We start from the raw sequence: 24,478 nt of genomic DNA on the forward strand, positions 1-24,478 counted from the left end.
ACGGGGATTAAAGGAAATTGTTTTAATTCACATTTTCGATTTTCAAACAGATTAATGAGTAACGATCTGTTTTGAGTTGTTTTTAAATCATCAATCCAGAAAAAGGAGAAATTAATTGTTACATAAAACATTTGTTTTACGTAACAATTAATTGTGTTATGACGCTGGCGACTGATGACAATTTCACACTTACTGCTTATTTTTATGACTGCGTTTTTACTGATCTGTGAGATTTCATATGTAATATAAATTAATTGTCACCATCTTTTATATGAAGCAGGAAAAAAAAGAGTGCCTTTGTAATTCACAAAAAGTAGAAATATTTTTAAGAGACAAAAAAAAAGAGTAGACGTCATTTCCGGTAAATACGGTACTGACAAAATTCGCAGCTGTATTTAATTTGAGACGCTAATTAATTTTTAGTTCTATATTTGGACGCATTAAGTTCATCTTATCATTATTTTTTATTATTTCCAAAAACATTTTTATAATTGATTCGATCATGGGGTATTTTTCTCCCAAACTGTAGAGGGCGCTACTTCATTATTTATCACTCCTAAAAAGGCGGATGTTCGGCAGACGAGCGACACATGTAAACATTCATTGGTATTATTTTGTTGTCGTGTTGCTTTTGCGATGGATAAAAAGACGAAAAAATCGAGTTCTCAGGATTTGCTGTCATGTGGCAGCGGCGGAGGAGGTGAGTAAACAAAGTTTTCTGTTTCGAGAGAAGTTAAGACGGAGTGGAGGGAGCTAAGGCGTTGGTATTATCGAAAGACACGTGTTTGTTAAGAAACATCCATTTTATACCGCTCGTCCCTTTCGTGGTCGCAAACATAACGCAGTCATTTGTTTGCATTGACTTCCGTCACAGGTCTTGCTGACAAGTTACTCCTGAAACCGGCGGCCGGCTTGAAGACCGAAAGAGTTCCAGCAAGCAGCGGTGTGACGCGCACTTTAACACGAACATACATGCATAAAAGTGTGAATATTAATATGAAATGTGTGTTTTTGTCTGGTGTCAGTGTTGGAGCGGCTGCACACTTTCCTGCCGAAGATGGCAGAAGCCAATGAAAAGCTGAAGCGGCAGATGGAAGACTCTTCTGCAGGAGACTTCGACATCCAGAACGTAGAGCAGGCAGATAAAGTCATCGAGATGGTACTTTTCTTCATCCAGCTATTTTGTGTCATATTTTGAAACTGGCTTTGATTTGCATAAAAACAGTATTTTATTCAGATGGGTCTTGTAAAGAACATTCCTGTGATGCAAGTGTCATTTTCCTGTGAAGTTAGGATGATGAACTAATGTGCTTGCAGCGCAGATACAAAAAAGGTTTAAAAAAAAAAAACTACATGGATACATCACAGGACATAAGAGCACGGAGCTGATGCAATCATTTCATGTAATGACAAAAAGCTGACAAGTTTATTAATAATGAATTTACTTAAATAAGTTGTTAAAGACATGCACCTGGGGATAGGTTGATTGGCAACACTAAATTGGCCCTAGTGTGAATGTAGTCTGTGTTGGCCCTGTGATGAGGTGGCGACTTGTCCAGGGCGTACCCCGCCTTCCACCCGAATGCAGCTGAGATAGGCTCAAGCAGTAGAAAATGGATGGATGGATGGATGGACTTTAAAGCATAACCAAGCATGCATCAATACAGCTCTTGTCTCAAAGTAGGTGTACTGTCACCACCTGTCACATCACGCCGTGACTTATTTTGAGTTTTTTGCTGTTTTCCTGTGTGTAGTGATTTAGTTCTTGTCTTGCACTCCTATTTTGGTGGCTTTTTCTCTTTTTTTTATATTTTCCTGTAGCAGTTTGATGTCTTCCTTTTGAGCGATATATCCCGCATCTACTTTGTTTTAGCAATCGAGAATATTTCAGTTGTTTTTATCCTTCTTTGTGGGGACATTGTCGATTGTCACGTCATGTTCGGACGTACATTGTGGACGCCGTCTTTGCTGCACAGTAAGTCTTTGCTGTCGTCCAGCATTTTTTTTTTTAATGGGTTATACTTGTATAGCGCTAGGTACTCACACACACATTCACACACTGATGGAGGGAGCTGGCATGCAAGGCGCTAACCAGCACCCATCAGGAGCAAGGGTGAAGTGTCTTGCCCAAGGACACAACGGACGTGACTAGGATGGTAGAAGGTGGGGATTGAACCCCAGTAACCAGCAACACTCCGATTGCTGGCACGGCCACTCTACCAACTTCGCCACGCCGTTTGTTTTTGTTTACTTTGTAGGCAGTTCAGTTTTAGTTTCATTCTGCATAGCCTTTCCTAAGCTTTCATTTGATTGATTGATTGATTGAGACTTTTTTTAGTAGGTTGCACAGTGAAGTGCATATTCCGTACAATTGACCACTAAATGGTAACACCCGAATAAGTTTTTCAACTTGTTTAAGTCGGGGTCCACTTAAATTGATTCATGATACAGATATATACTATCAGATATATACTATCATTATAATACAGTCATCACACAAGATAATCACATTGAATTATTTACAATCCGGGGTGTGGAGGGGGTAGGTTTGGTTGTTATCATCAGTCATCAACAATTGAGAAATGGATTTTGGAACAGTGTAGGTCTGACTTGGTAGGAGAGAGAGAGATCAGAAGGCATAAGAAAAAGTATCTGCATTTGAAGGCATAAGAAAAAGTATCTGCATTTGATTGTTTACATTTGATTATTAACAATCCGGGGAGGGTGTTAGTTTAGGGATGTAGCTGCCTGGGGGTGTACTTTTATTGCGGTTTTGAAGGAGGATAGAGATGCCCTTTCTTTTATACCTGTTGGGAGCGCATTGAGCGCATGAGTTAAGACCTTTGTTAGTTCGGAATCTGGGTTTTACGTGGTTAGTGGAGCTCCCCCTGGTGTTGTGGTTATGGCGGTCCTTTACGTTACGGAAGTAGTTTGACATGTACTTCGGTATCAGGGAGGTGTAGCGAATTTTATAGACTAGGCTCAGTGTAGGTTGTTTTACTCTGTCCTCCACCCTGAGCCAGCCCACTTTGGAGAAGTGGGTAGGAGTGAGGTGGGATCTGGGGTGGAGGTCTAGAAGTAATGTCAAGTCTTTTCTTTGGGGCACTCACCTTTTTGTTTATTTTTGGTTTAAGCTAGGGTTGTACCGATCCGATATTTGGATCGGATCGGCCGCCGATATTTGTCAAAAAACGCGTATCGGCAAGGCATGGGAAAATGCCGATCCAGATCCAGTTAAAAAAAACCCGGTTCGTGTTTTCCAACGCACCGATTTAAATAATACATTCCACTTTTCTGATGCTCCCTAATTTCCATTCCGCATTTTCCAGCAAACTTTCAACACATCCACAGGTTTTTTTTCATAACCGTCCTAATCGGAAGCGGATGCCGGTTCATGGTTCCGAAAGGCGAGCGGAAGTTACCGGTAAAAATGTCAACTGTGTGGGATTATTTTACCCTACAAAACGAAAAAAATGAAGAGGTGGAGTGCAAAACATGCCACAATAAAGTCAAGCGTGGTGGTAAAGTTGTAAGACATTTTAATACAACAAATCTGATCAAGCATTTAGCGAAATACCACCGTAAAGAATATGAAGAATTCCTAAAAAAAACTGACGAAAAGAAAAAGAAAGGTCCTACCCAACTAACTCTGACAGAAACGTTTGCGATAACTAGAGTCATTGCCGAGGAAATAATTCTGGATGATGAGCCGTTATCTCTCGTGAGTAAAGTGGGCTTTCGATGCTCGTCTTTGTTAGAAATAATCTCCCCATTATGCTCGGACTGCAGTCGGGGGGCAAACAATTGAAGGGAGTGTGTACATAGTTTTTTTTTTTTAAGTTTACACTTGTTCAAGAGCAAGTATTGATGCTGAGTTATAGACATTTTATCCCACTCAGGTTGTCTGTGTGTTTTGCTTTTTTTAATAATGTTTACAGCATTATTTGCACTTTTTTACTGTTCAATGATGCCATTTCTGTTTGTCATGTATAATTTTGTCTATTTTGTGTTTATCCTTGAATAAACAGGTCAGTTTCTTGTTACCAACCATTGTGTATTATTCAAACTCCCCTAATTCAGCTGGCTAGTTGTTATCAAGAGTACTAAAACCCTTTTCAACATGAATCTGACAACTAAGTAGGCTAAAAAACTTTAAACTTTAATACATGCTCAGATAGGTCGATATCGGATCGGAAGTGCAAAAACCTGGATCGGGACATCCCTAGTTTAAGCATTAGATACCTTTTTACCTGCACGCTGTTTCCGACATCTACAAAGCAATTAGCTACCTGCTGCCACCTACTGATATGGAAGAGTATTACACGGTTACTCTGCCGAGCTCTAGACAGCACCGACACTCAACAACAACATAATTTGCCGACTATAATTACTGGTTTGCAAAAAATATTTTTAACTAGGGATGTCCGATAATATCGGGACTGCCGATAAATGCCTTAAAATGTAATATCGGAAATTATTGGTATCAGTTTCAAAAAGTAAAATTTATGACTTTTTAAAACGCCGCTGTGTACACGGACGTAGGGAGAAGTACAGAGCGCCAATAAACCTTAAAGGCACTGCCTTTGCGTGCCGGCCCAGTCACATATCTACGGCTTTTCACACACACAAGTGAATGCCAGGCATACTTGATCAACAGCCATACAGGTCACACTGAGGGTGGCCGTATAAACAACTTTAACACTGTTACAAATATGCGCCACACTGTGAACCCACACCAAACAAGAATGACAAACACATTTCGGGAGAACATCCGCACCGTAACACAACAGAACAAATACCCAGAACCCCTTGCAGCACTAATTCTTCCGGGATGCTACAATATACACCCCCCGCTACCCCCCCAACCTCGCCCACCTCAACTTCCTCATGCTCTCTCAGTCGGAGAGCATGTCCCAAATTCCAAGCTGCTGTTTTGAGGCATGTTAAAAAAAATAATGCACTTTGTGACTTCAATAATAAATATGGCAGTGCCATGTTGGCATTTTTTTTTCCATAACTTGAGTTGATTTATTTTGGAAAACCTTGTTACATTGTTTAATGCAGGAGTGCTCACACTTTTTCTGCAGGCGAGCTACTTTTCAATTGATCAAGTCGCGGGGATCTACCTCATTCATATGTATAATTTATATTTACTTATTTATGAAATATATGTTTTTGTTAACAAGTTAAAGGTGTTTAATGATAATGCAAGCATGTTTAACACATAGTTAATATTGTTAATAAATTAAAGGTGTTTAATGATAATACAATAATGTTTAATACATATAGTTAATATTGTTAACAAGTTAAAGGTGTTTAAAGATAATGCAAGCATGTTTAACACATAGATTCTTTTCTTTCATGAATACAAGAATATAAGTTGGTGTATTACCTGATTCTGATGACTATCATTGATAGGAATCAGACAGTGGTGCTGATAACGTCCGCATTTTCAAATGGAGGAGAAAAAAAGTCCTCCTTTCTGTCAAATACCACATGAAAGTGGTTGGTTTTTGGCATCTTATTTGTCCAGCTTCCGTACTCCTTTGTATACACTTTACAAGAAATACATTGGCGGCAAACTCCGTAGCATGCTAGCTTGTGCACGCCAGCTTTCTGAGACTCTTATGTTGTTAGCGCAGGCAGCATGAAGCAGCGCTTTTATTGTGCAACTGTGCAGTCGGTCTTTGGAGTTTTGACAACAGGTACGGCCCCAGAGTCTGTTGAAATATAAAGAGTTTCTCGCCTTCCTGTCGGTAATTTTGTCTTAATAATGAGCTAGCAGCACCCAGCGTCATCTCAGAAGACCCTCGTGTGCCGTAAAGGTCAATCAAGTGACGTCATAGTGAAGATTTATGATCGCTCATTTTTAGGACAATTTTTTTAATGCCTGGCTGGGGATCGACTGACACACCCTCCGTGATCGACCGGTAGATCGCGATAGACGTAATGAGCACCCCTGGTTTAATGCATCCAGCGGGGCATCACATCAAAATTAGGCATAATAATGTGTTAAATCCATGACTGTATATATCGGTATTGGTTGATATCGGAATCTGTAATTAAGAGTTGGACAATATCGGATATGGGCAAAAAAGCCATTATCGGACATCTCTATTTTTAACCCAAATAGGTGAAATTACATAATCTCCCACGGCACACCAGACTATCTCGCGGCACACTAGTTGAAAAACACGGAGTTAAAGTGTGAGAATACTGACTCACCACTGCAGACATGAGTAATGCATCACGTCTCCTCACAAACGTCCATCTGATTGTGGGCGCCGTGTTTGCAGGATGTCGCGCTGGTGCAGCTCAGCGACTCGGGGGAGGAGGAGCACACGTGCGACGAGGACTCCGACGAGGAGAGTGACTTCACGGAAGACGAGCTCAAACTTCCGGGACAGAAGAGCGGCGGCAAAGACCAAGTCAGCATCCAGGTTGTGGAGTAGAAGACTTGGGTCTGGTGACACATGTACAGTCAGGGGAACATCCTCACAACTTGTGCCTTTTTTAAAAGACACGCTTGACTTTACTGCTCGAGTGTGTCTCAGGCGAGAAAGCAGTATTTTACTTCCATTTTTGTTTTTATTCAAAGTTTTTGATTTATGTGCAAATGTTCCTTGGATTGTAAGTCCAAGTCAATAAAGCAGAAAGTAAGTTGCATATGGAGGATGATGGAACCTTCCAGTTCACTGGCCGGGCCAGGAGGCTCGCAGGTTGAGGAGTATGAAGACGTCGCAGGGAGCCAGGTTGTACACGCCCATATCGTTCAAGGCCGACTTTGGCGACGCTTCGTCTCCGGCGTCCTCCTCTGCCTCCTTGATGAGAGCCCTCAGAAGGATGGCGGAGCCCACGTTGAGACACAAAATGATGCAAGCCTCCTTCACGCTGTGGAGAACACACCGCTCATTATCTGCTTATTTATTAGCCCAAAGATGCTTTAAAAGTCTTAATACTACTTAGTACTTTTTTCCTTATGTAGGACATGAACACGTTTTTCTTTTTTGATGCATTCTGAATTGTAAATAAACGTTAGCAAAAGTCGGCTAACGAAGGAGCCAATGTGAGTTACTCTATTCCGCCTATTGAAAACATTCATCAATGTTTATGTACGTGCTGTAATGTAACATTCATAATAATGTAATATTTACATATGTTAGTCATTTTAAACATACAGCATTGTATACATTTTTCACAGACGCATCATAACGTTCACTTCCCCTTCAACAACACTACTAATCATGGCAGACTTGAGAGACAACAAACATGATAAAACAATCACTTACTGTACAATGTCTGCTCTCACTAGGATAAATACTGATGGGATGGTTGTATCTTCCCCTTTACATCAACAATTCATCGTAATTTTCCCCCCGTGTCTTTCTGGCCATCTCCGGGTCAAAGTTGACCAACTTGTGGGTCAACCTATTACTATCCAGGTGACAGGGATGATTTATCATCGAGAATTAACTTTCACCAACTCAGAGGCGATGCAGCTAGGGTTGTCTCGATACCAATATTTTGGTACCGGTACCAAAATGTATTTCGATACTTTTCTATATAAAGGGGACCACAAAAAAATGGCATTATTGGCTTTATTTTAACAAAAACTCTTAGGGTACAAGTTTCTTATTGCAATTTAGTCCTTAAATAAAATACTGAACATACTAGACAACTTGTATTTTAGTAGTAAGTAAGCAAACAAAGGCTCCTAATTAGTCTGCTGACAATGCAGTAACATATTGTGTCATTTATCATTCTATTAATTTGTCAACATTATAAAGGACAAGCTATAAAAATGTATTATTAATCTTAAACTTGTTTATTTACTGTTAATATCTGCTTATTTTCTGTTTCAACATGTTCTATCTACACTTCTGTTAAAATGTAATAATCACTTATTCTTCTGTTGTTTGGATGCTTTACATTAGTTTTGGATGATACCACACATTTAGGTATCAATCCGATACCAAGTAGTTACAGGGTCATACATTGGTTATAATTTAAGTCGTCGTGTGTCCAGGAATGTATTTCCTTAGTTTATGAATATGACATGAATTTTAAAGAAAAAATATCGATGTAATCATAGTAGTATCAACTAGATACACTATTGTACTTGGTATCATTACAGTGGATGTCAGGTGTAGATCCACCCATGGCATTTGTTTACATTGTATCCTCCTACAGTGTGTAGTGAAACATGTTTAGCTATTCCTCGTCCTGCAGGGATGATACTTGTAAGAAACGTACTTTATTTGTCGCCATGGAGACGAGGATTAGTGATTTAGAAGCAGCTAAAACACTGCCGACTGCAGATGGATGTTAGCTGCTAGCTAGCTAGCCATGTCTTAAAGCACCTCTTCCTGAGAATGTTTCAGTGTTATAACTTCACCTTTATCGTTAGTTTTTAAGCCAAAATGCGTCCGTTCTCCCTTTTCTGTCTACACACTGTGTCTGCTTGTAAGTACTCCGTGATTGTGCGCTGCCGAACGTGCTCCTCTGCTTATAAAACCAGCAATGTCATGACGTGACGACGCGCCGTCATGTCCGTTCAAGAAAAAATATGGCGAACCGGTACTTTTCGAACAGAGTGTAGTACCGTTTTTTTATTCATTAGTACCGCAATACTATACTAGTACAACCCGAGATGCAGCAGCTCAATATGTCAATATAGCAGCATAAGGACAAAAACTGGATTTCCCGTCCCAAAGCGCTTATAAAATGATCGCTAATATTCAGGTCACCACATATAAATGGAGTATTGTTGGCGCTTTTTGGATGTTTTTTAGAAGAGACTTTATGAGCACAACAGTGTACTCCCCCTAGCTCAGTGGTTCTTAACCTGGGTTTGATCGAACCCTAGGGGTTCGGTGAGTCGGTAGCGGCGGGTGTATATTGTAGCATCCCGGAAGAGTTAGTGCTGCAAGGGGTTCTGGGTATTTGTTCTGTTGTGTTTATGTTGTGTTACGGTGCGGATGTTCTCCCGAAATGTGTTTGTCATTCTTGTTTGGTGTGGGTTCACAGTGTGGCGCATATTTGTAACATTGTTAAAGTTGTTTATACGGTCACCCTCAGTGTGACCTGTATGGCTGTTGACCAAGTATGCCTTGCATTCACTTGTGTGTGTGAAAAGCTGTCGATATTATGTGATTGGGCCGGCACGCAAAGTCAGTGCCTTTAAGGCCCCCAATATTGTTGTCTGGGTGGAAATCGGGAGAAATTCGGGAGAATAGTTGCCCCGGGAGATTTTCGGGAGGGGCACTGAAACTCGGGAGTCTCCCGGGAAAATCGGGAGGGTTGGCAAGTATGACTGGGAGACGCAACTGCTCTGTACTTCTCCCTACGTCCGTGTACCACTCCGTACAGCGGCGTTTTAAAAAGTCATACATTTTACTTTTTGAAACCGATACCCATAATTTCCGATATTACATTTTAAAGCATTTATTGGCCGATAATATTGGCAGTCCGATAATATCGGACATCTCTAGTTAATATTGATTTCTCGTTAATAAGCCAATTTTTGTGGCTATGTGTACTAAAATGTCGAATCACGGCTACCATATTCCTTGAATTAGCGCACCGGCGGTAATTAATTTAAAACCTCTTTTAATTCCGGCGCTTACCAAAGGCATGCGGTAAATTTAGGCATGCGCTTATAAATTTGAGTGTGCTGTAAGGATAGTCATGACATCGCTTAATGCCGCAATAAAATTTAAAGCACAATGAATCATCCCGGGAGTTCTTTTTGTTTGGGTCTGAAAAGGCAATTATAACGTGACACTCTTTATTTTTACAAGGGGTCATTCAACAATTACGTACGCATTTTTCTACAGGATTTTGACCCCAACCCACATATGCAAAATTTACTATACAAATGATGGTACTTAATTGTGCGCATTTCCCCCCCAGGATTTTGACCCCCAACCCCACCCCCCTTTACATACGTAATTGTTGAATGGCTCCCGAGTGCCTGCGTTATAACACAGCGGTACAATGTATACCGGTATAATCAATTGTGATATATTATGCTGGATGTTGCACACAGGACTCGGGACATATGTTATGTAGATCTATGCATTTATTTATGTTAAACTATGTCACCAACATTAAAACAATTTTATTGTTTTGTAAGTAGCGTGCATACATTAGCATTTCTAAAGATAAGTTTACATGCGATTGGTTTTGGCAGCAGGTCGTCTGCGCTAATGTGCCGGTGTATAAATGCCAGTATACACACAATAACGATATGTCACAGCCTTTATGAAATATGTGACTGAAAGTCTTAGTCGTTGCCCCCTAAACTCGTGACGTGTCACTCGTTTTTGTACTGTATACCAGTGCAAAAAATACGCTGAACGAACATTTGCAATACCGCAAACTGCCGGGTAACGCTAAAAAACGTAGTAGGTACGTGACTTACCCGGCGGTAATTCTAGGCATGCGCTAATTATATTGCGAAACGAGTTTGACCCTGCGGTAAATCGAGGCATGCGCATACTATATACCCGGCGGCAATTCAAGGAAATACGGTATGCTTATTGCATATATTGTATTATTTGGCCTTTAATTTCTTCAAAGTCAAACGTTAGGATATATATATGTGAATTATATTTATATAGCGCTTTTCTCTAGTGACTCAAAGTGCTTTACATAGTGAAACCCAATATCTAAGTTACATTTAAACCAGTGTGGGTGGCACTAGGAGCAGGTGGGTAAAATGTCTTGCCCAAGGACACAACGGCATTGACTAGGTTGGCAGAAGCGGGGATCGAACCCGGAACCCTCAAGTTGCTGGCACGGCCACTCTACCAACCGAGCTATACCGCCCCAATATCCATACATTATTGCATATATTAATACAATATATGCAATAGGGCTGCAACAACTAATCGATTATAAAAATAGTTGGCGATTAGTTTAGTCATTGATTCGTTGAAACTACATTTAAAAACTTTTTTTTTTATAAACCTTTATTTATAAACTGCAACATGTACAAACAGCTGAGAAACAATAATCAAAATAAGTATGGTGCCAGTATACTGTTTTTTTTCAATAAAATACTGGAAAGGATAGAAATGTAGTTTGTCTCTTTTATCCGATTATTAACCGATTAATCGAAACAATAATCGACAGATTAATAGATTATCAAATTAATTGTTAGTTGCAGCCCTAATATGCAAAATGCTTATTGCATATATTGTATTATTTGGCCTTTATTTTCTTCAAAGTCAAACGTTAGGATCGGGCGGCAGAAGACTTACTGCTTGAAAAAGTTCTCAGGTCTTTTGCAGTAGTGACCGAAGAGAGGAAAAAGGTTCCTGGTCATGTCGAACTGAAGCTGAGCCGCTCCGCCATCGCTGAAGTGATTTGACAGAATCACCTGAAAGAAAAATGGAATGAAATACAGAAAAAGAATGAAGTAAAAAAAAAAAAAAAGAATTAGTCACGTGTGAACTAATGATGGCTTCTCAGTTCTCACTGTAAAGCACTAAATAAATGATCATTATTCATTTGTATTACAGTGTATTTTCTCAAGTGTCATGGCCGAGACTGCATGGCTGTGTGCTGGGGGTATTAATATTGATCACATTCTGCTCTCCCAGCTGTACACAGACTACTCTACATAGTCCTGTCCTTTGTTGGAATGTGCAGTGCCTCACTTCTTGGTAGAGAAAACTGTCGAGTCTCTCCGCGAGGCCCTGCCAAGCCAGCTGGAACAGAGACCAGCTCAAGACCTGGTGGAGGTTGAGCAGACGGTCCCTGACGCAAAGCATCATGGGACATGCGGAGCTGGACAGAGTCATGGCGGACATGTCGTGCTGGGACGGATGAGAGAACCACCTGGAGAGAAGAGCAACACAAGCGGTCATTGCTAAGCTCATGAAGGGGGTTTGTTACAGAAAAGTATGAGAATGTGTGAGCTGCTGCCTGCTCTTCTTTACCTACAGTATATAATCATCTCATATTTGTCAAGATATATACACAAAGTTTAGATTTTTGTAGATATATCTTTTCTGTCGTTACTCTGCACACTTCACACTCGAGTGTTGCCAACAGAAGCTTTATTGCTGCAAAAGAGTGAAAAACAAACAAATAAAATCGGTAAGACAGGAAAGAAGGACAAAACTGAATTTCCCGTCACAAAATGGAAGTTTTGAGAGTTGAGCAGAGAGATCAATGTGTACAAGTGACGGGAAAGACGGACAAAACCTGGTTTCCCTGCCCAAAATGGTAGTTTTGAAGGTGACCAGAAGAGCTATATTGCGTACAAATGACGGGAAAGAAAGACAAAAACTGTATTTCCCGTCAAAAAATTTACATTTTGAAGGTTGAGCAGAAGAGATATATTATGTACAAGTGACGGGAAAGAAGGACAAAAATCGGGATTTCCCGCCCCAAAATGGGCGTTTTGAAGGTTGAGCAGAGTGAGATATATTGTGTACAAAAGTGGCAAGAAAGAAGGACACCAACTGGATTTCCTGGCCAAAATGGAAGTTTTGAAGGTTGAGCAGAAGAGATAATTGTGTACAAGTGACGGGAAAGAAGGACAAAAAACTGGATTTCCCGTCACAAAATTTACGTTTTGAAGGTTGAGCAGAAGAGATCAATTGTGTACAAGTGACGGGAAAGAAGGACAACAAAACTGCATTTCCGGAAGAAAAGGGAAGGTTTTGAAGGTTGAGCAGAAGAGATAAATTGTGTACAAGTGACGGGGAAAGAAGGACAAAAACTGGATTTCCGGGCTCAAAATTTATGTTTTGAAGGTTGAGCAGAAGATGATAAATTGTGTACAAGTGATAGAAAGAAGGCCAAAACGGCATTTCCGGACAAAAAGGGAAGTTTTGAAGGGTTGAGCAGAAGTGATATATGTGTACAAGTGACGGGAGAGAAGGACAAAAACTGGATTTCCTGACCCAAAATGGAAGTTTTGAAGGTTGAGCAGAAGAGATAAATTGTGTACACGTGATAGGAAAGAAGGCCAAAACGGCATTTCCCGGACAAAAAGGGAAGTTTTGAAGGTTGAGCAGAAGAGATATATTGTGTACAAGTGATAGAGAGAAGGACAGAAAACTGGATTTCCTGACCCAAAATGGAAGTTTTGAAGGTTGAGCAGAAGAGATATATTGTGTACAAAAGTGACGAGAAAGAAGGACAACAACTGGATTTCCTGGGCCAAAATAGAAGTTTTGAAGGTTGAGCAAAAGGGATAAATTGTGTAGAAGTGACAGGAGAGAAGGACAAAAACTGGATTTCCCGACCCAAAATGAAAGTTTTGAAGGTTGAGCAGAAAAGATAAATTGTGTACAAGTGACGGGAAAGAAGGACAAAAACTGGATTTCCCGGCCAAAAATGGACGTTTTGAAAGTTGAGTAGAAAATATAAATTGTGTATAAGTGATGGGAGAGAAGGACAAAAACTGGACTTTCCGGTCAAAAATTGACGTTTTGAAGGTTGAGCAGAACAGAGAAATGGTGTACAAGTGATGGAAAAGAAGGACAAAACCTGGATTTCCCGTCCAAAAACGGACGTTTCAAGGTTGAGCAGAAGAGATAAATTGTGTACAAGTGGCGAGAAAGAACGACAAAAACTGGACTTTTAGACAAAATGGACGTTTTGAAAGTTGAGTAGAAAAGATATATTGTGTACAAGTGACGGGAAAGAAGGACAAAACTGGATTTCCTGTCCACAAATTGAAGTTTTGAAGTTGAGCAGAAGAGATATTGTGTACAAGTGACGGACAAGTACCCGGATTTGTTTTGCGAGATGACCCACTTCTGCCCGGACTAACACGAGTGATGACGTCCCAACTATTGTTGACAAATATAACTTCTATTGTGGACTAATGGTTGCAGCCCAAATACCGACGTAGGTCCAAAATAGCGAACATGACGTGGATGTGCTTGCGTCCCACCTGTCATGACAGTATGCGTTGGCGCTGTCCGTGACGTCCCTCAGGATGGCGTCCAGCAGCCTGCCATCATGTCCCCTTTCAGTCGCTCCAGCAGGGCCAGCAGAGACCTTCAAACAGCGAGCCCTCCAGAGAGGCCAGGCGACCCACCTCCAACATCCCCAGGCCTCCACCACCGCCTGCTCGCCCAGGGACACGGCAGCCTGCTGAAGTTGCAGGAAGAACTGCCGCAGAAAGAATTCTTATAAGAAATGTTGTTCAGTGACGTCATGTTCGCCAATCAACACACACAATTTCTTTCTGGAGAGAAAATCCAACATAGATTTAAGATTTAGCAGCCAAAATGACTCATGCAAATAGTTTTATTAATATATTCTGTAGTCTTATTTAAAATAAAAATCAGGGCTGTCAAAATACGAGTTAACTTCTGTGATTAATCACAAAAAATCATGTATATACGCAGATTAATCACACAATCTATTTTGCTTTACCTAAACCGTGCATGGTCACCTGGAAGGTGTGTTGTTGTACCACAGTGATCAGGTCAATAATACGTCAATAAGAGAATTTGACGTCTAAAAACACCCAGATGGGAATTTATTGTATTATTTTTTATTTGGTGGGACTTTAGATCAAACTGTTAGCACGTTTGAAGCAAATAAACGGATTGCAATCAATTGAAACCATTTAAAAAAATGTTCCTGTACGACATTCTGACAATAACATTGCAATTATGTCCAAATATTGTTTTTAAATTCATTTGAATTATGCTAATAACCAGTGATTAATCAGGATTAATCTGAATTCAAGTGTGATTAAATCTGATGCTCCAAATATTTGTTTGTTTATATGAAATATATACAATGCATAACAGCATACATATTTAGGGCTGCAACAACTAATCGATTAAATCAATTAAAATCGATTATTAAAATAGTTGCCGATTAATTTAGTCATCGATTCGTTGGATCTATGTTAAGCGCATGCGCAGTTTTTTGTTTTTTTTAATTAAATTTTTTTTAATTTTTTTAAAAATAAACCTTTATTTATAAACTGCAACATTTACAAACACCTGAGAAACAATCAAAATAAGTATGGTGCCAGTATGCTGGGTTTTTTTCAATAACATACTGGATAGGATAGAAATGTAGTTTGTCTCTTTTATCCGATTATTTATCGATTAATCGGAGTAATAATCGACAGATTAATCGATTATTAAATTAATCGTTAGTTGTAGCCCTAATACATATCATTAATTAAGTATTTCTGATTAATTGTAAAAGTTAATAAAAATGTAGATTAACAGTAGAGCTGTGAATCTTTGGGCAACACCCGATTAGATTAGATTCTTGGGGGTAACAACTCGATTCAGAATCGATTCTCAATTCAAAATCAACACTTTTGTAAAAACATTGGGTGCCAGTTCTGTGATGAACTACATTCCTCCACAAAATAGACAAAACATCTCTGATCAATTTCTATATTGCGTCAAAGAAAACTGGTTTTGTTGAATAAAATTCCACCAAACATTTAATAAAGTCAAACACAAATAAGACAAGCACTTGGGGATAGGTTGATTGGCAACACTAAATTGGAATGTGAGTGTGAATGTTGTCTGTCTATCTGTGTTGGCCCTGCGAGGAGGTGGCGACTTGTCCAGGGTGCAGCTGAGATAGGCTCCAGAGCACCCCCTGCGACTCCGAAAGGGACAAGCGGTAGAAGATGGATGGATGGAAATACAAATGAGGCAACAGGAGAAGTATCCAACGCTTCTCTCTTCTAAAGTAAATGTGTACAGCAGATATAGATCATTTACATCAACTATATGATTTGTCTGAGTGGCTGGAAAGGACAGATTTAAATGAATAAGTATGAATAAATAAACATGTAAAAAAGAAAATCGATTTTTGATTTATTTTTGTTATCAATTAAGAAATATTACAAATAAGAAATGTGATTAATTTCAAAATAAATTGTTTTGACACCCCTAATAAACAGGCATTTAACAATTAGTTTTTGTACATAAATAAAATTGATTACATTAAAAAGAAAAATATTTTTTGTAATTATTCATTATTGAAACGAAATATGGTTTATTCTCATTTTGTGTTGACAATAAAGAGAGTTTTTATTTAAAATGATTATTATTATTTATTTATTTCCACTCAGGACATATTGTATCTGCTCTACACGTGAGATACCGTATTTTCTGGACCATAGGGCGCACCAGATTATAAGGCGCACTGCCAATCAGGTCTTTTTCCATACAAAAAGCACACCGGATTATAAAGCGCATTAAAGGAGTCATATTATTATGATTTTTTTCTACATTTAAAACATTTCCTTGTGGTCTACATAACATGTAATGGTGGTTTTTTGGTCAAAATGTTGCATGGATGATGTTTTACAGATCATATTCAAGCCGCTTTCTGACAGTCGCTTCAGGATGCACCGTTTTGTGGGCTGTCTTATTTACGTGGCTCAACTTCGGCAGCGTCTTCTCCCCGCCATCTTTGTTGTAGCGGGCAAGGACGGGAGTGGAAGAAGTGTCAAAAGATGGAGCTAACTGTTTTAATGACATTCAGACTTTACTTCAATCAATAATGGAGCAGCATCTCCTCATCCGTGGCTCACTAGTGCAACAACGCCGGAAATGTGTCCCGTGAAAAACCGTCCGATCGAAACTCTAATAACTAAAGTTCCTCGGGTGAATTATGTAAACTCACTACACCGGTAGTTTTTAGCGCTTCCAAAGCGAGATATAAGTTAGAACTTTACGCCACTTTATATTAGAAATGGCAACAATGGAGGATGAATGTCCCATAACAAGAAGATAGTGAAAAAGAAGATTATCGACTACGGCGTCGGCACGGACTACAGTGGCGGACCTGCGCAAATTTTCAGGACTTATGCAGATCTCAAATACACATCAGCAGGTACAAGAAGGTAAAAAAAAAGTTGCTTTTGCATAATATTGCGAAACAAAATGCCAGATTATGTCTGCTAATAGACGCCATTTTGTGGTCCTTATACACCAGGGGTCCCCAAACTACAGCCCGCACCAGCATCCAAAATCAGGCCCGCGGGAAGTCCCAAGTATTTAAAAAAAATAAATAAATAAAAATAAACTTTTTTTTTTCTTTCTGTCTTTTCTTATCCACTTTGTACAGCTTGCTACTCACGGTGTCTCCTAGCCGCTCAGGCAAATCATATTGTCTAAAAATGCATTTTCTCATCGATAACGTGACATGTTCTAATGGTACAATGTGTTTGCTCATTGGCTCAGAAGGCTAATTGATGATTAGAAAACCCTTGTGCAATCATGTTCACACATCTGAAAACAGTTTAGCTCGTTACAGAAACTACAAAACTGACCTTCCTTTGAGCAGATTGAGTTTCTGGAGCATCACATTTGTGGGGTCAATTAAACGCTCAAAATGGCCAGAAAAAGAGAACTTTCATCTGAAACTCGACAGTCTGTTCTTGTTCTTAGAAATTAAGGCTATTCCACAAAATTGTTTGGGTGACCCCAAACTTTTGAACGGTAGTGTATATATATATATATATATATATATATATCTAATATATATACATATATATATATATATACACACCTAATATATATATTTATATATATATATATATATATATATATATATATATATATATATATATATATATATATACACATATATACATACTGTATATATCTAATATATATATATATACATATATATATATGTATATATCTAATATGACCCCAAACTTTTGAACGGTAGTGTATATTAAATATATATATATATATATATATATATATATATATATATATATATATATATATATATATATATATATATATATATATATGTATATATATTAGATGTATATATATATATATATATATATGTATATATATACACTACCGTTCAAAAGTTTGGGGTCACATTGAAATGTCCTTATTTTTTAAGGAAAAGCACTGTACTTTTCAATGAAGATAACTTTAAACTAGTCTTAACTTTAAAAATACACTCTATACATTGCTAATGTTGTAAATGACTATATATATATATATATATATACTGTATATACACATACTGTATATATATATACTGTATATACACATATATATATATATATACTGTATATACACATACTGTATATATAAATATACTGTATATACACATATATATATATATGATAAATGATAAATGGGTTATACTTGTATAGCGCTTTTCTACCTTCAAGGTACTCAAAGCGCTTTGACAGTATTTCCACATTTACCCATTCACACACACATTCACACACTGATGGAGGGAGCTGCCATGCAAGGCGCTAACCAGCAGCCATCAGAGGCAAAGGGTGAAGTGTCTTGCCCAAGGATACAACGGACGTGACTAGGAAGGTAGAAGGTGGGAATTGAACCCCAGTAACCAGCAACAGTCCGTTTGCTGGCACAGCCACTCTACCAAAGTCGCCACGCCGTCCCTATATATATATATATATATATACAGCACGGCCCTCGGCCAAATTGTTTTAACCCAATGCGGCCCCCGAGTCAAAAAGTTTGGGGACCCCTGTTATACACACACCATAATAACACTTGTATCTCTGACTATGGTAGCCGTAATGGGCCGACAATCCATCAAGCGGTCGTACTAACCCATTTTGACAGATTTTTGAGTGCCGTGTGTAATGTTCTTTATTTTCAATGGAACATTTAACGTGTTGGTGTTGTTTACTGCCATCATATTGCAGTCTACACATATCTCTTATGTGTGACTGCCATCTACTGGTCACACTTGTCATTACACCATGTACCAAATAAAATTGCTTCGAGGTCGGTAGGCACAACCAGAATTATGCCGGGTTATAAGGCGCACTGTCGATTTTTTTGAGAAAATGAAAGGATTTAAAGTGTGCCTTATAGTCCGGAAAACACATTGTTGCCTTCCCTCTACTGTGGGGTAGAGTTGGTAGAGTGGCCGTGCCAGCAACTTGAGGGTTTCAGGTTCGATCCCCACTTCCGCCATCCTTGGGCAAGACACTTTACCCACCTGCTCCCAGTGCCACCCACACTGGTTTAAATGTAACTTAGATATTGGGTTTCACTATGTAAAAGCACTTTGAGTCACTAGAGAAAAGCGCTATATAAATATAATTCACTTCACTACATGACTAGAGGTGGTATGGAGCGTGAACACACCACGTTGTCTCCCCAGTCTGTCAGGATGCTGGAAATGTAGTTGGCCGCGTTCAGTATTGCGCAATAGCGAGGACTGAGCGGGCAGCGTGACTCCTCCTTCATCACCTAGGAGAGGAAACAAGGCACTCCGTAAAGGACACACCACCTGCAGGATGTTACCATTGAGCATTTGGACACAGATGTCTGACAAAGGAGTAAATATTAGTCGTGAAAAAGATTGCGTTTAAAGACAAAACAGGACAAAAAGCGATGTGGAGTCGTCCCTCGCTTCATCTTTTTTACAGCATTTTCAAGCATAAACATGGCTAAATGATGGAAAAGTATCAATACTACAGTGTGATTGGCCACAGCAGTCACTGTTCAGTGTCCTGGCCACTGATTGGCTCAGCCTCAGGCAGCATGATTGTACTCAGTATAAGAAGAGTGACTGTCTTAAGTCAGCGTGACAAGCAGAGATTCAGCTCTTTTTATTTCTGCTAACAAATATACATAATAGTCTATAGAAGAACAATATATCATGTTAAAGTTGTACGAATATGCAAACAAATACACTTGGTAAAAAATAACTTTATTTATTGACACATCTTATCTTTCACGGGCCACATAAAACAATGTGGCCTTGAGTTTGACACCTGTGCTCAATTGCATTAAAAGAGTGTAAACGTGACTTAGGTGTGTTGTTTCATGTCTAGAGGCTCTCATAATGTTGAAAAACATACTTGGAAGGTTGTAAACACTTAGCTCTGCAAATATTCATTCGTACTTTGCGGAAATTCACTTATCACGGGCATGTCCAGAACCAATTAACAGCAATAAAGGAGGGACAACATAACAGGCCCCACTAATTGATGCAGCGGACCACATAAAATAAAGCGGCAGGACCACATAAAATGATGTGGCGGGCCACATGCAGGGATATTTAGTGTGGACATTTTCCAATAAGATCCTAGACAGGAAGTACTGGAAGACAAGAAGTTGAAATAGTACAAAAAATTGACATTGAAAATATATTCTATATATATTATATATATATGTACATATATATATATATATATATATATATAACATAATGTAATATATATATATATATATATATATATATATATATATAAAAAAATATATATATATATATATATATATATTAGGGGTGTAACGGTACACAAAAATGTCGGTTTGGTACGTACCTCGGTTTAGAGGTCACGGTTCGGTTTATTTTCGTAAGAAAACAACAAAATATAAATTTTTTGGTTATTTATTTACCAAATTTGCAAAATCTTCCACCAAAAATATTTTTCTTCGTGGAATATTTGATGTGAAGTAATCGGAACCTTGGATAGGTCAATAATTCATAATAACATTGATTTTGATTCAATATTACGTTTTGAGCAATGACAGTTTGAAAGAAAAAAAAACAGCTTTGTTTTATTAGTCAACATTGCAACTTTTTCTAAATTACATTTCACCTTTAAGCTTTTTTATTTCACTTTTGTTATGTTTTTGTTTATTTTAATAGTATTTTTAGAATGTGCCGTTGGCCTTTAAAACATTAGCTGTGGGCCGCAAATGGCCTCCCGGGCACACTTTTGACACCCCTGCTATAGATAATAAAACATTAAATCTGATAAATCTATGGATAAAAAGCAGAGCCTGGCGACGCATGCGCGTTTATCATAACTCTCTCGCTCTCTCTGTCTCTGCCCCTCCCTCACCAATGCTGCTGCTCACCTTCACAATTTGTTTTGTTTTTAACCCCTTCTTAACCCTGAACGTACATTGAAAATACACGCAACCCTAACTTAAAATGCCGGACATTTGAGGCATTTAAGAAACCCCGCCCTGACAGCCCCGCAAAAGAGGACATGTCCGGTGAAAAGAGGACGTCTATCCTAGCCCGGTCGCTGCTAGGATGAAACCGATCGGTTTCAACGGACATGTCCTCTTTTGCTAGCATGCTAGCAGCTAACGGGCTAGGTCATAGACTGGCCGTGCGTCCTCTTTTTGCCGTGCATGTCCTCTTTTGCGGAGCTTTCGGGGGGCGGAGTTTCTTAAATGCCTCAAATGTCCGGCATTTTGAGTATTGTTTACACAACGTGCAGTACGCTACTTAATATGTCCGTGTGGAAACTCGTTCGGTACACCTACGCACCGAACCGAAACCCCCGTACCGAAACGGTTCAATACAAATACACGTACCGTTACACCCCTAATATATATATATATATATATATATATATATATATATATATATATATATATATATATATATATATATATATATATATATATATATATATATATATATATATATGTACATATATATATAATATATATAGAATATATTTTCAATGTCAATTTTTTGTACTATTTCAACTTCTTGTCTTCCAGTACTTCCTGTCTAGGATCTTATTGGAAAATGTCCACACTAAATATCCCTGCATGTGGCCCGCCACATCATTTTATGTGGTCCTGCCGCTTTATTTTATGTGGTCCGCTGCATCAATTAGTGGGGCCTGTTATGTTATTTCATGTGGCCTGGTACATCATTTTACGTGGCCTGCTGCCTCATTTTTCAAGTGGCCCACCGCATCATGTTATGTGATATGCTGTATTATTTCACGTGGCCCACTGCATCAGTTTACGTGATGTCACATTAATTAAAGTGGCCTGCCGCAACAGTTTATGTGATATGTCACATTAATTAAATGGCCTGCCGCATCAGTTTATGTGATATGCCATCATTTTATTTGCCGCAGTTTTTTATGTGGCCCCGCTATATAATTTTATTCTGACCCGCAACATCCTTTGCGGCCTGCTAAAAGAGGTCTGGCAATAACAAAGACGTTTGTGACTAAGTACATGAATTATTTTTTCACTTGTGATAGATTTGACATGTACTGCATCCAATGTTGCTCACTTTAGTATTATCTGATCTACATTTATATTGATATAATATTACCTGATCTACATTTATATTATCTGATCTACATTTATATTGATAATATATATCCTGATCTACATTTATATTTATATAATATTACCTGATCTACATTTATATTGATACATTATCTGATCTACATTTATAATGATATATTACCTGATCTACATTTATATTGATATAATATTACCTGATCTACATTTATATTGATATATTATCTGATCTACATTTATATTGATATAATATTACCTGATCTACATTTATATTGATATAATATTACCTGATCTACATTTATATTGATATATTATCTGATCTACATTTATATTGATATAATATTACCTGATCTACATTTATATTGATATATTACCTGATCTATATTTATATTGATATAATATTATGTGATCTACATTTATATTGATATATTATCTGATCTACATTTATATTGATATATTACCTGATCTACATTTATATTGATATATTATCTGATCTAAATTTATATTGATATAATATTATCTGATCTACACTTATTTTGATATATTATCTGATCTACATTTATAATGATATATTACCTGATCTACATTTATATTGATATATCATCTGATCTACATTTATATTGATAGAATATCATCTGATCTACATTTATATTGATATATTACCTGATCTACATTTATGTTGATATAGTATTATCTGATATACATTTATATTAATTAATTTAAAAGAGTTTCCAATGCATTGTATTATTATACATAATATTCATAGTGACTGTTACTTCGGCCCTGTGAGAGCAGCCATGACTGCGATGTGGCCTTGGGTGAAAAGGAGTGTGACTCCCTGCAAGTGGAAGAGGATGAGTGTAGTCTGACCTGGGTGAGGCGTATACGGAAGTCATCCACCAGTTCTCTCTGCAGTTCCAGGAACTTGAGCTGTGCAGAAGCACAAGGTAGAGGCTGGTAGCGATCTGGGAAAATGAAAAGGGTGCATCTGACTCAAATTGTCAAGCGTCACTCACACGGGGGTCGGTCTTACCCGTGATGACCTGCAGCAGAGTCATGAAGGTCTCGGCACAATCCGGGGATTTCAGCTCGTCCATGTCCCGGATGTCTTTGTACTGGGAGCTCCAGGCGCCCTCGGCTGACAGCATGGCGTCCACCTTCTCCAGCGCCACTGCACACATTAGCGGTACACCCATGGTTACAAGCCACAGCTTTCAGGCCACATTCTGCCCACATACTCTTCTTCTCCACGGTCAGCCACTTCTGAAGGACGGCGTCCTCCAGCAGGAGGTGGAGCAGGCCGGGAAGCGAGGCGGGGAAGGAGTGGTTGCCTCGCAGCTCCTTCTCGAACTGCAGCACCTCCTCCACCAGGTGGCAGAAGAGCGTCTCGTCGTAGAGCAGGCGGGACACGTCGGCCGCCACCTTCTCCTGGACCAAAGACAGCAGACCTCGGCACAGCTCCACCTGCGTGTGGACATCATTGAACAAAGGCGTTCTCACACGTTGGTAGGGATGATACTCCAAACCGGTTTTCCCGGTTGTTCGATAAGAAAAGAACCGAGTCCTCGGACTCGAATCCCTTTTTGAGAACCAGTACCCGTTATCGAGACCACTATAGTAAAGAAAAAGAGTTGGTTCTTTATTCGAATTCCTCGGAACGAATCCCGTCCCGACCAGAAATGCTCCGTGTGACATCACAAGAAATGACGTCACGTAGCTCAGTCATTAGGCGCAGATAGCGAAAGCAGGAAAACAATGGACCGGAAAAAGCGCTCCAAGGTGTAATAAAGTTCAAAACAAAAGGTATAATCCAATGAATAACTTTACTGAGAGATTTGAGCAGGGTACAAACACATGACGGACACTTTTACGACCAACCGGAAACATAGCAACCAGGGTAGCAACGCACCTCCTTTACGGCAGCTGTCGCAACGTTCTTAAAGCAACCGCAGCACATACATATATATACAACACATCTCCCTTTTTTAACTTTTGTTTTTCTTTCCTTGTAAACAAAACAAAATCACACTGTATATGTGTTGTCTGTCTAATTATAAATAATGCAGACGAGGCGTGTTGGCTGAGTTCTTGACGTTTACTTTCACAGCGTGCTCATAACCTCATTCTTAGCTGCCGGGTGACGACATGCAACAACACTTTTCGGGGATTCCGCACATGCTCGTCACTCCCGTTGCATGCTGGGTAGTGTAGTTGTTATATTCCGTAGCCTAGCTCATAACATCACATCTTTCCCCCTATAAAGAAATAATGTTAACTCAAAGTGTATTTCTTTTTTTAGCTTTAACTTTTCATATTTTAGCATTGTAACCACATTTGCAAACAACTTTTCTCTTCATAGAATTTTCTTTCTATAAAGAAATAAAGTGCAAAAATGTCAAAGCATCATAACAAATAGTTATGTCAAATAGCAGCAG

The 24,478-nt window shown here is 38.8% G+C and overlaps 2 protein-coding genes across 2 annotated transcripts in view; one reads left to right on the forward strand and one right to left on the reverse strand.

The window, feature by feature from the left end:
* Positions 1 to 448: 448 nt before the first annotated feature.
* On the forward strand, positions 449 to 7,065 carry nopchap1 (NOP protein chaperone 1). Its single transcript, XM_062066253.1, has 4 exons — positions 449 to 700; positions 875 to 943; positions 1,026 to 1,159; positions 6,297 to 7,065. The coding sequence occupies exons 1-4, from the start codon at positions 637 to 639 to the stop codon at positions 6,450 to 6,452; spliced, it is 423 nt and encodes a 140-aa protein (XP_061922237.1). The 5' UTR covers positions 449 to 636; the 3' UTR covers positions 6,453 to 7,065.
* Positions 6,296 to 24,478, reverse strand: part of rint1 (RAD50 interactor 1) — a 40,834-nt gene continuing 22,651 nt past the window's right edge. The window contains 11 exon segments of the mRNA XM_062066252.1: positions 6,296 to 6,891; positions 11,265 to 11,383; positions 11,664 to 11,844; positions 13,916 to 13,979; positions 13,982 to 14,021; positions 14,024 to 14,086; positions 14,089 to 14,136; positions 19,116 to 19,220; positions 22,914 to 23,008; positions 23,077 to 23,214; positions 23,282 to 23,507. Coding sequence (XP_061922236.1) covers positions 6,693 to 6,891; positions 11,265 to 11,383; positions 11,664 to 11,844; positions 13,916 to 13,979; positions 13,982 to 14,021; positions 14,024 to 14,086; positions 14,089 to 14,136; positions 19,116 to 19,220; positions 22,914 to 23,008; positions 23,077 to 23,214; positions 23,282 to 23,507 — 1,278 coding nt within the window. The 3' untranslated portion in view covers positions 6,296 to 6,692.

Source organism: Entelurus aequoreus, linkage group LG12 (assembly GCF_033978785.1).
Source record: "Entelurus aequoreus isolate RoL-2023_Sb linkage group LG12, RoL_Eaeq_v1.1, whole genome shotgun sequence".
In the NCBI taxonomy this organism is placed as follows: domain Eukaryota; kingdom Metazoa; phylum Chordata; class Actinopteri; order Syngnathiformes; family Syngnathidae; genus Entelurus; species Entelurus aequoreus.

What these genes read in the sequence shown, in the direction of transcription:
- nopchap1 (XM_062066253.1), top strand. Translation starts at nt 637, where the DNA reads ATGGATAAAAAGACGAAAAAATCGAGTTCTCAGGATTTGCTGTCATGT. An exon ending in ATGTGGCAGCGGCGGAGGAG is followed by an intron (nt 701 to 874) that starts GTGAGTAAACAA and finishes CTTCCGTCACAG; the next exon opens with GTCTTGCTGACAAGTTACTC. An exon ending in CAGATAAAGTCATCGAGATG is followed by an intron (nt 1,160 to 6,296) that starts GTACTTTTCTTC and finishes CCGTGTTTGCAG; the next exon opens with GATGTCGCGCTGGTGCAGCT.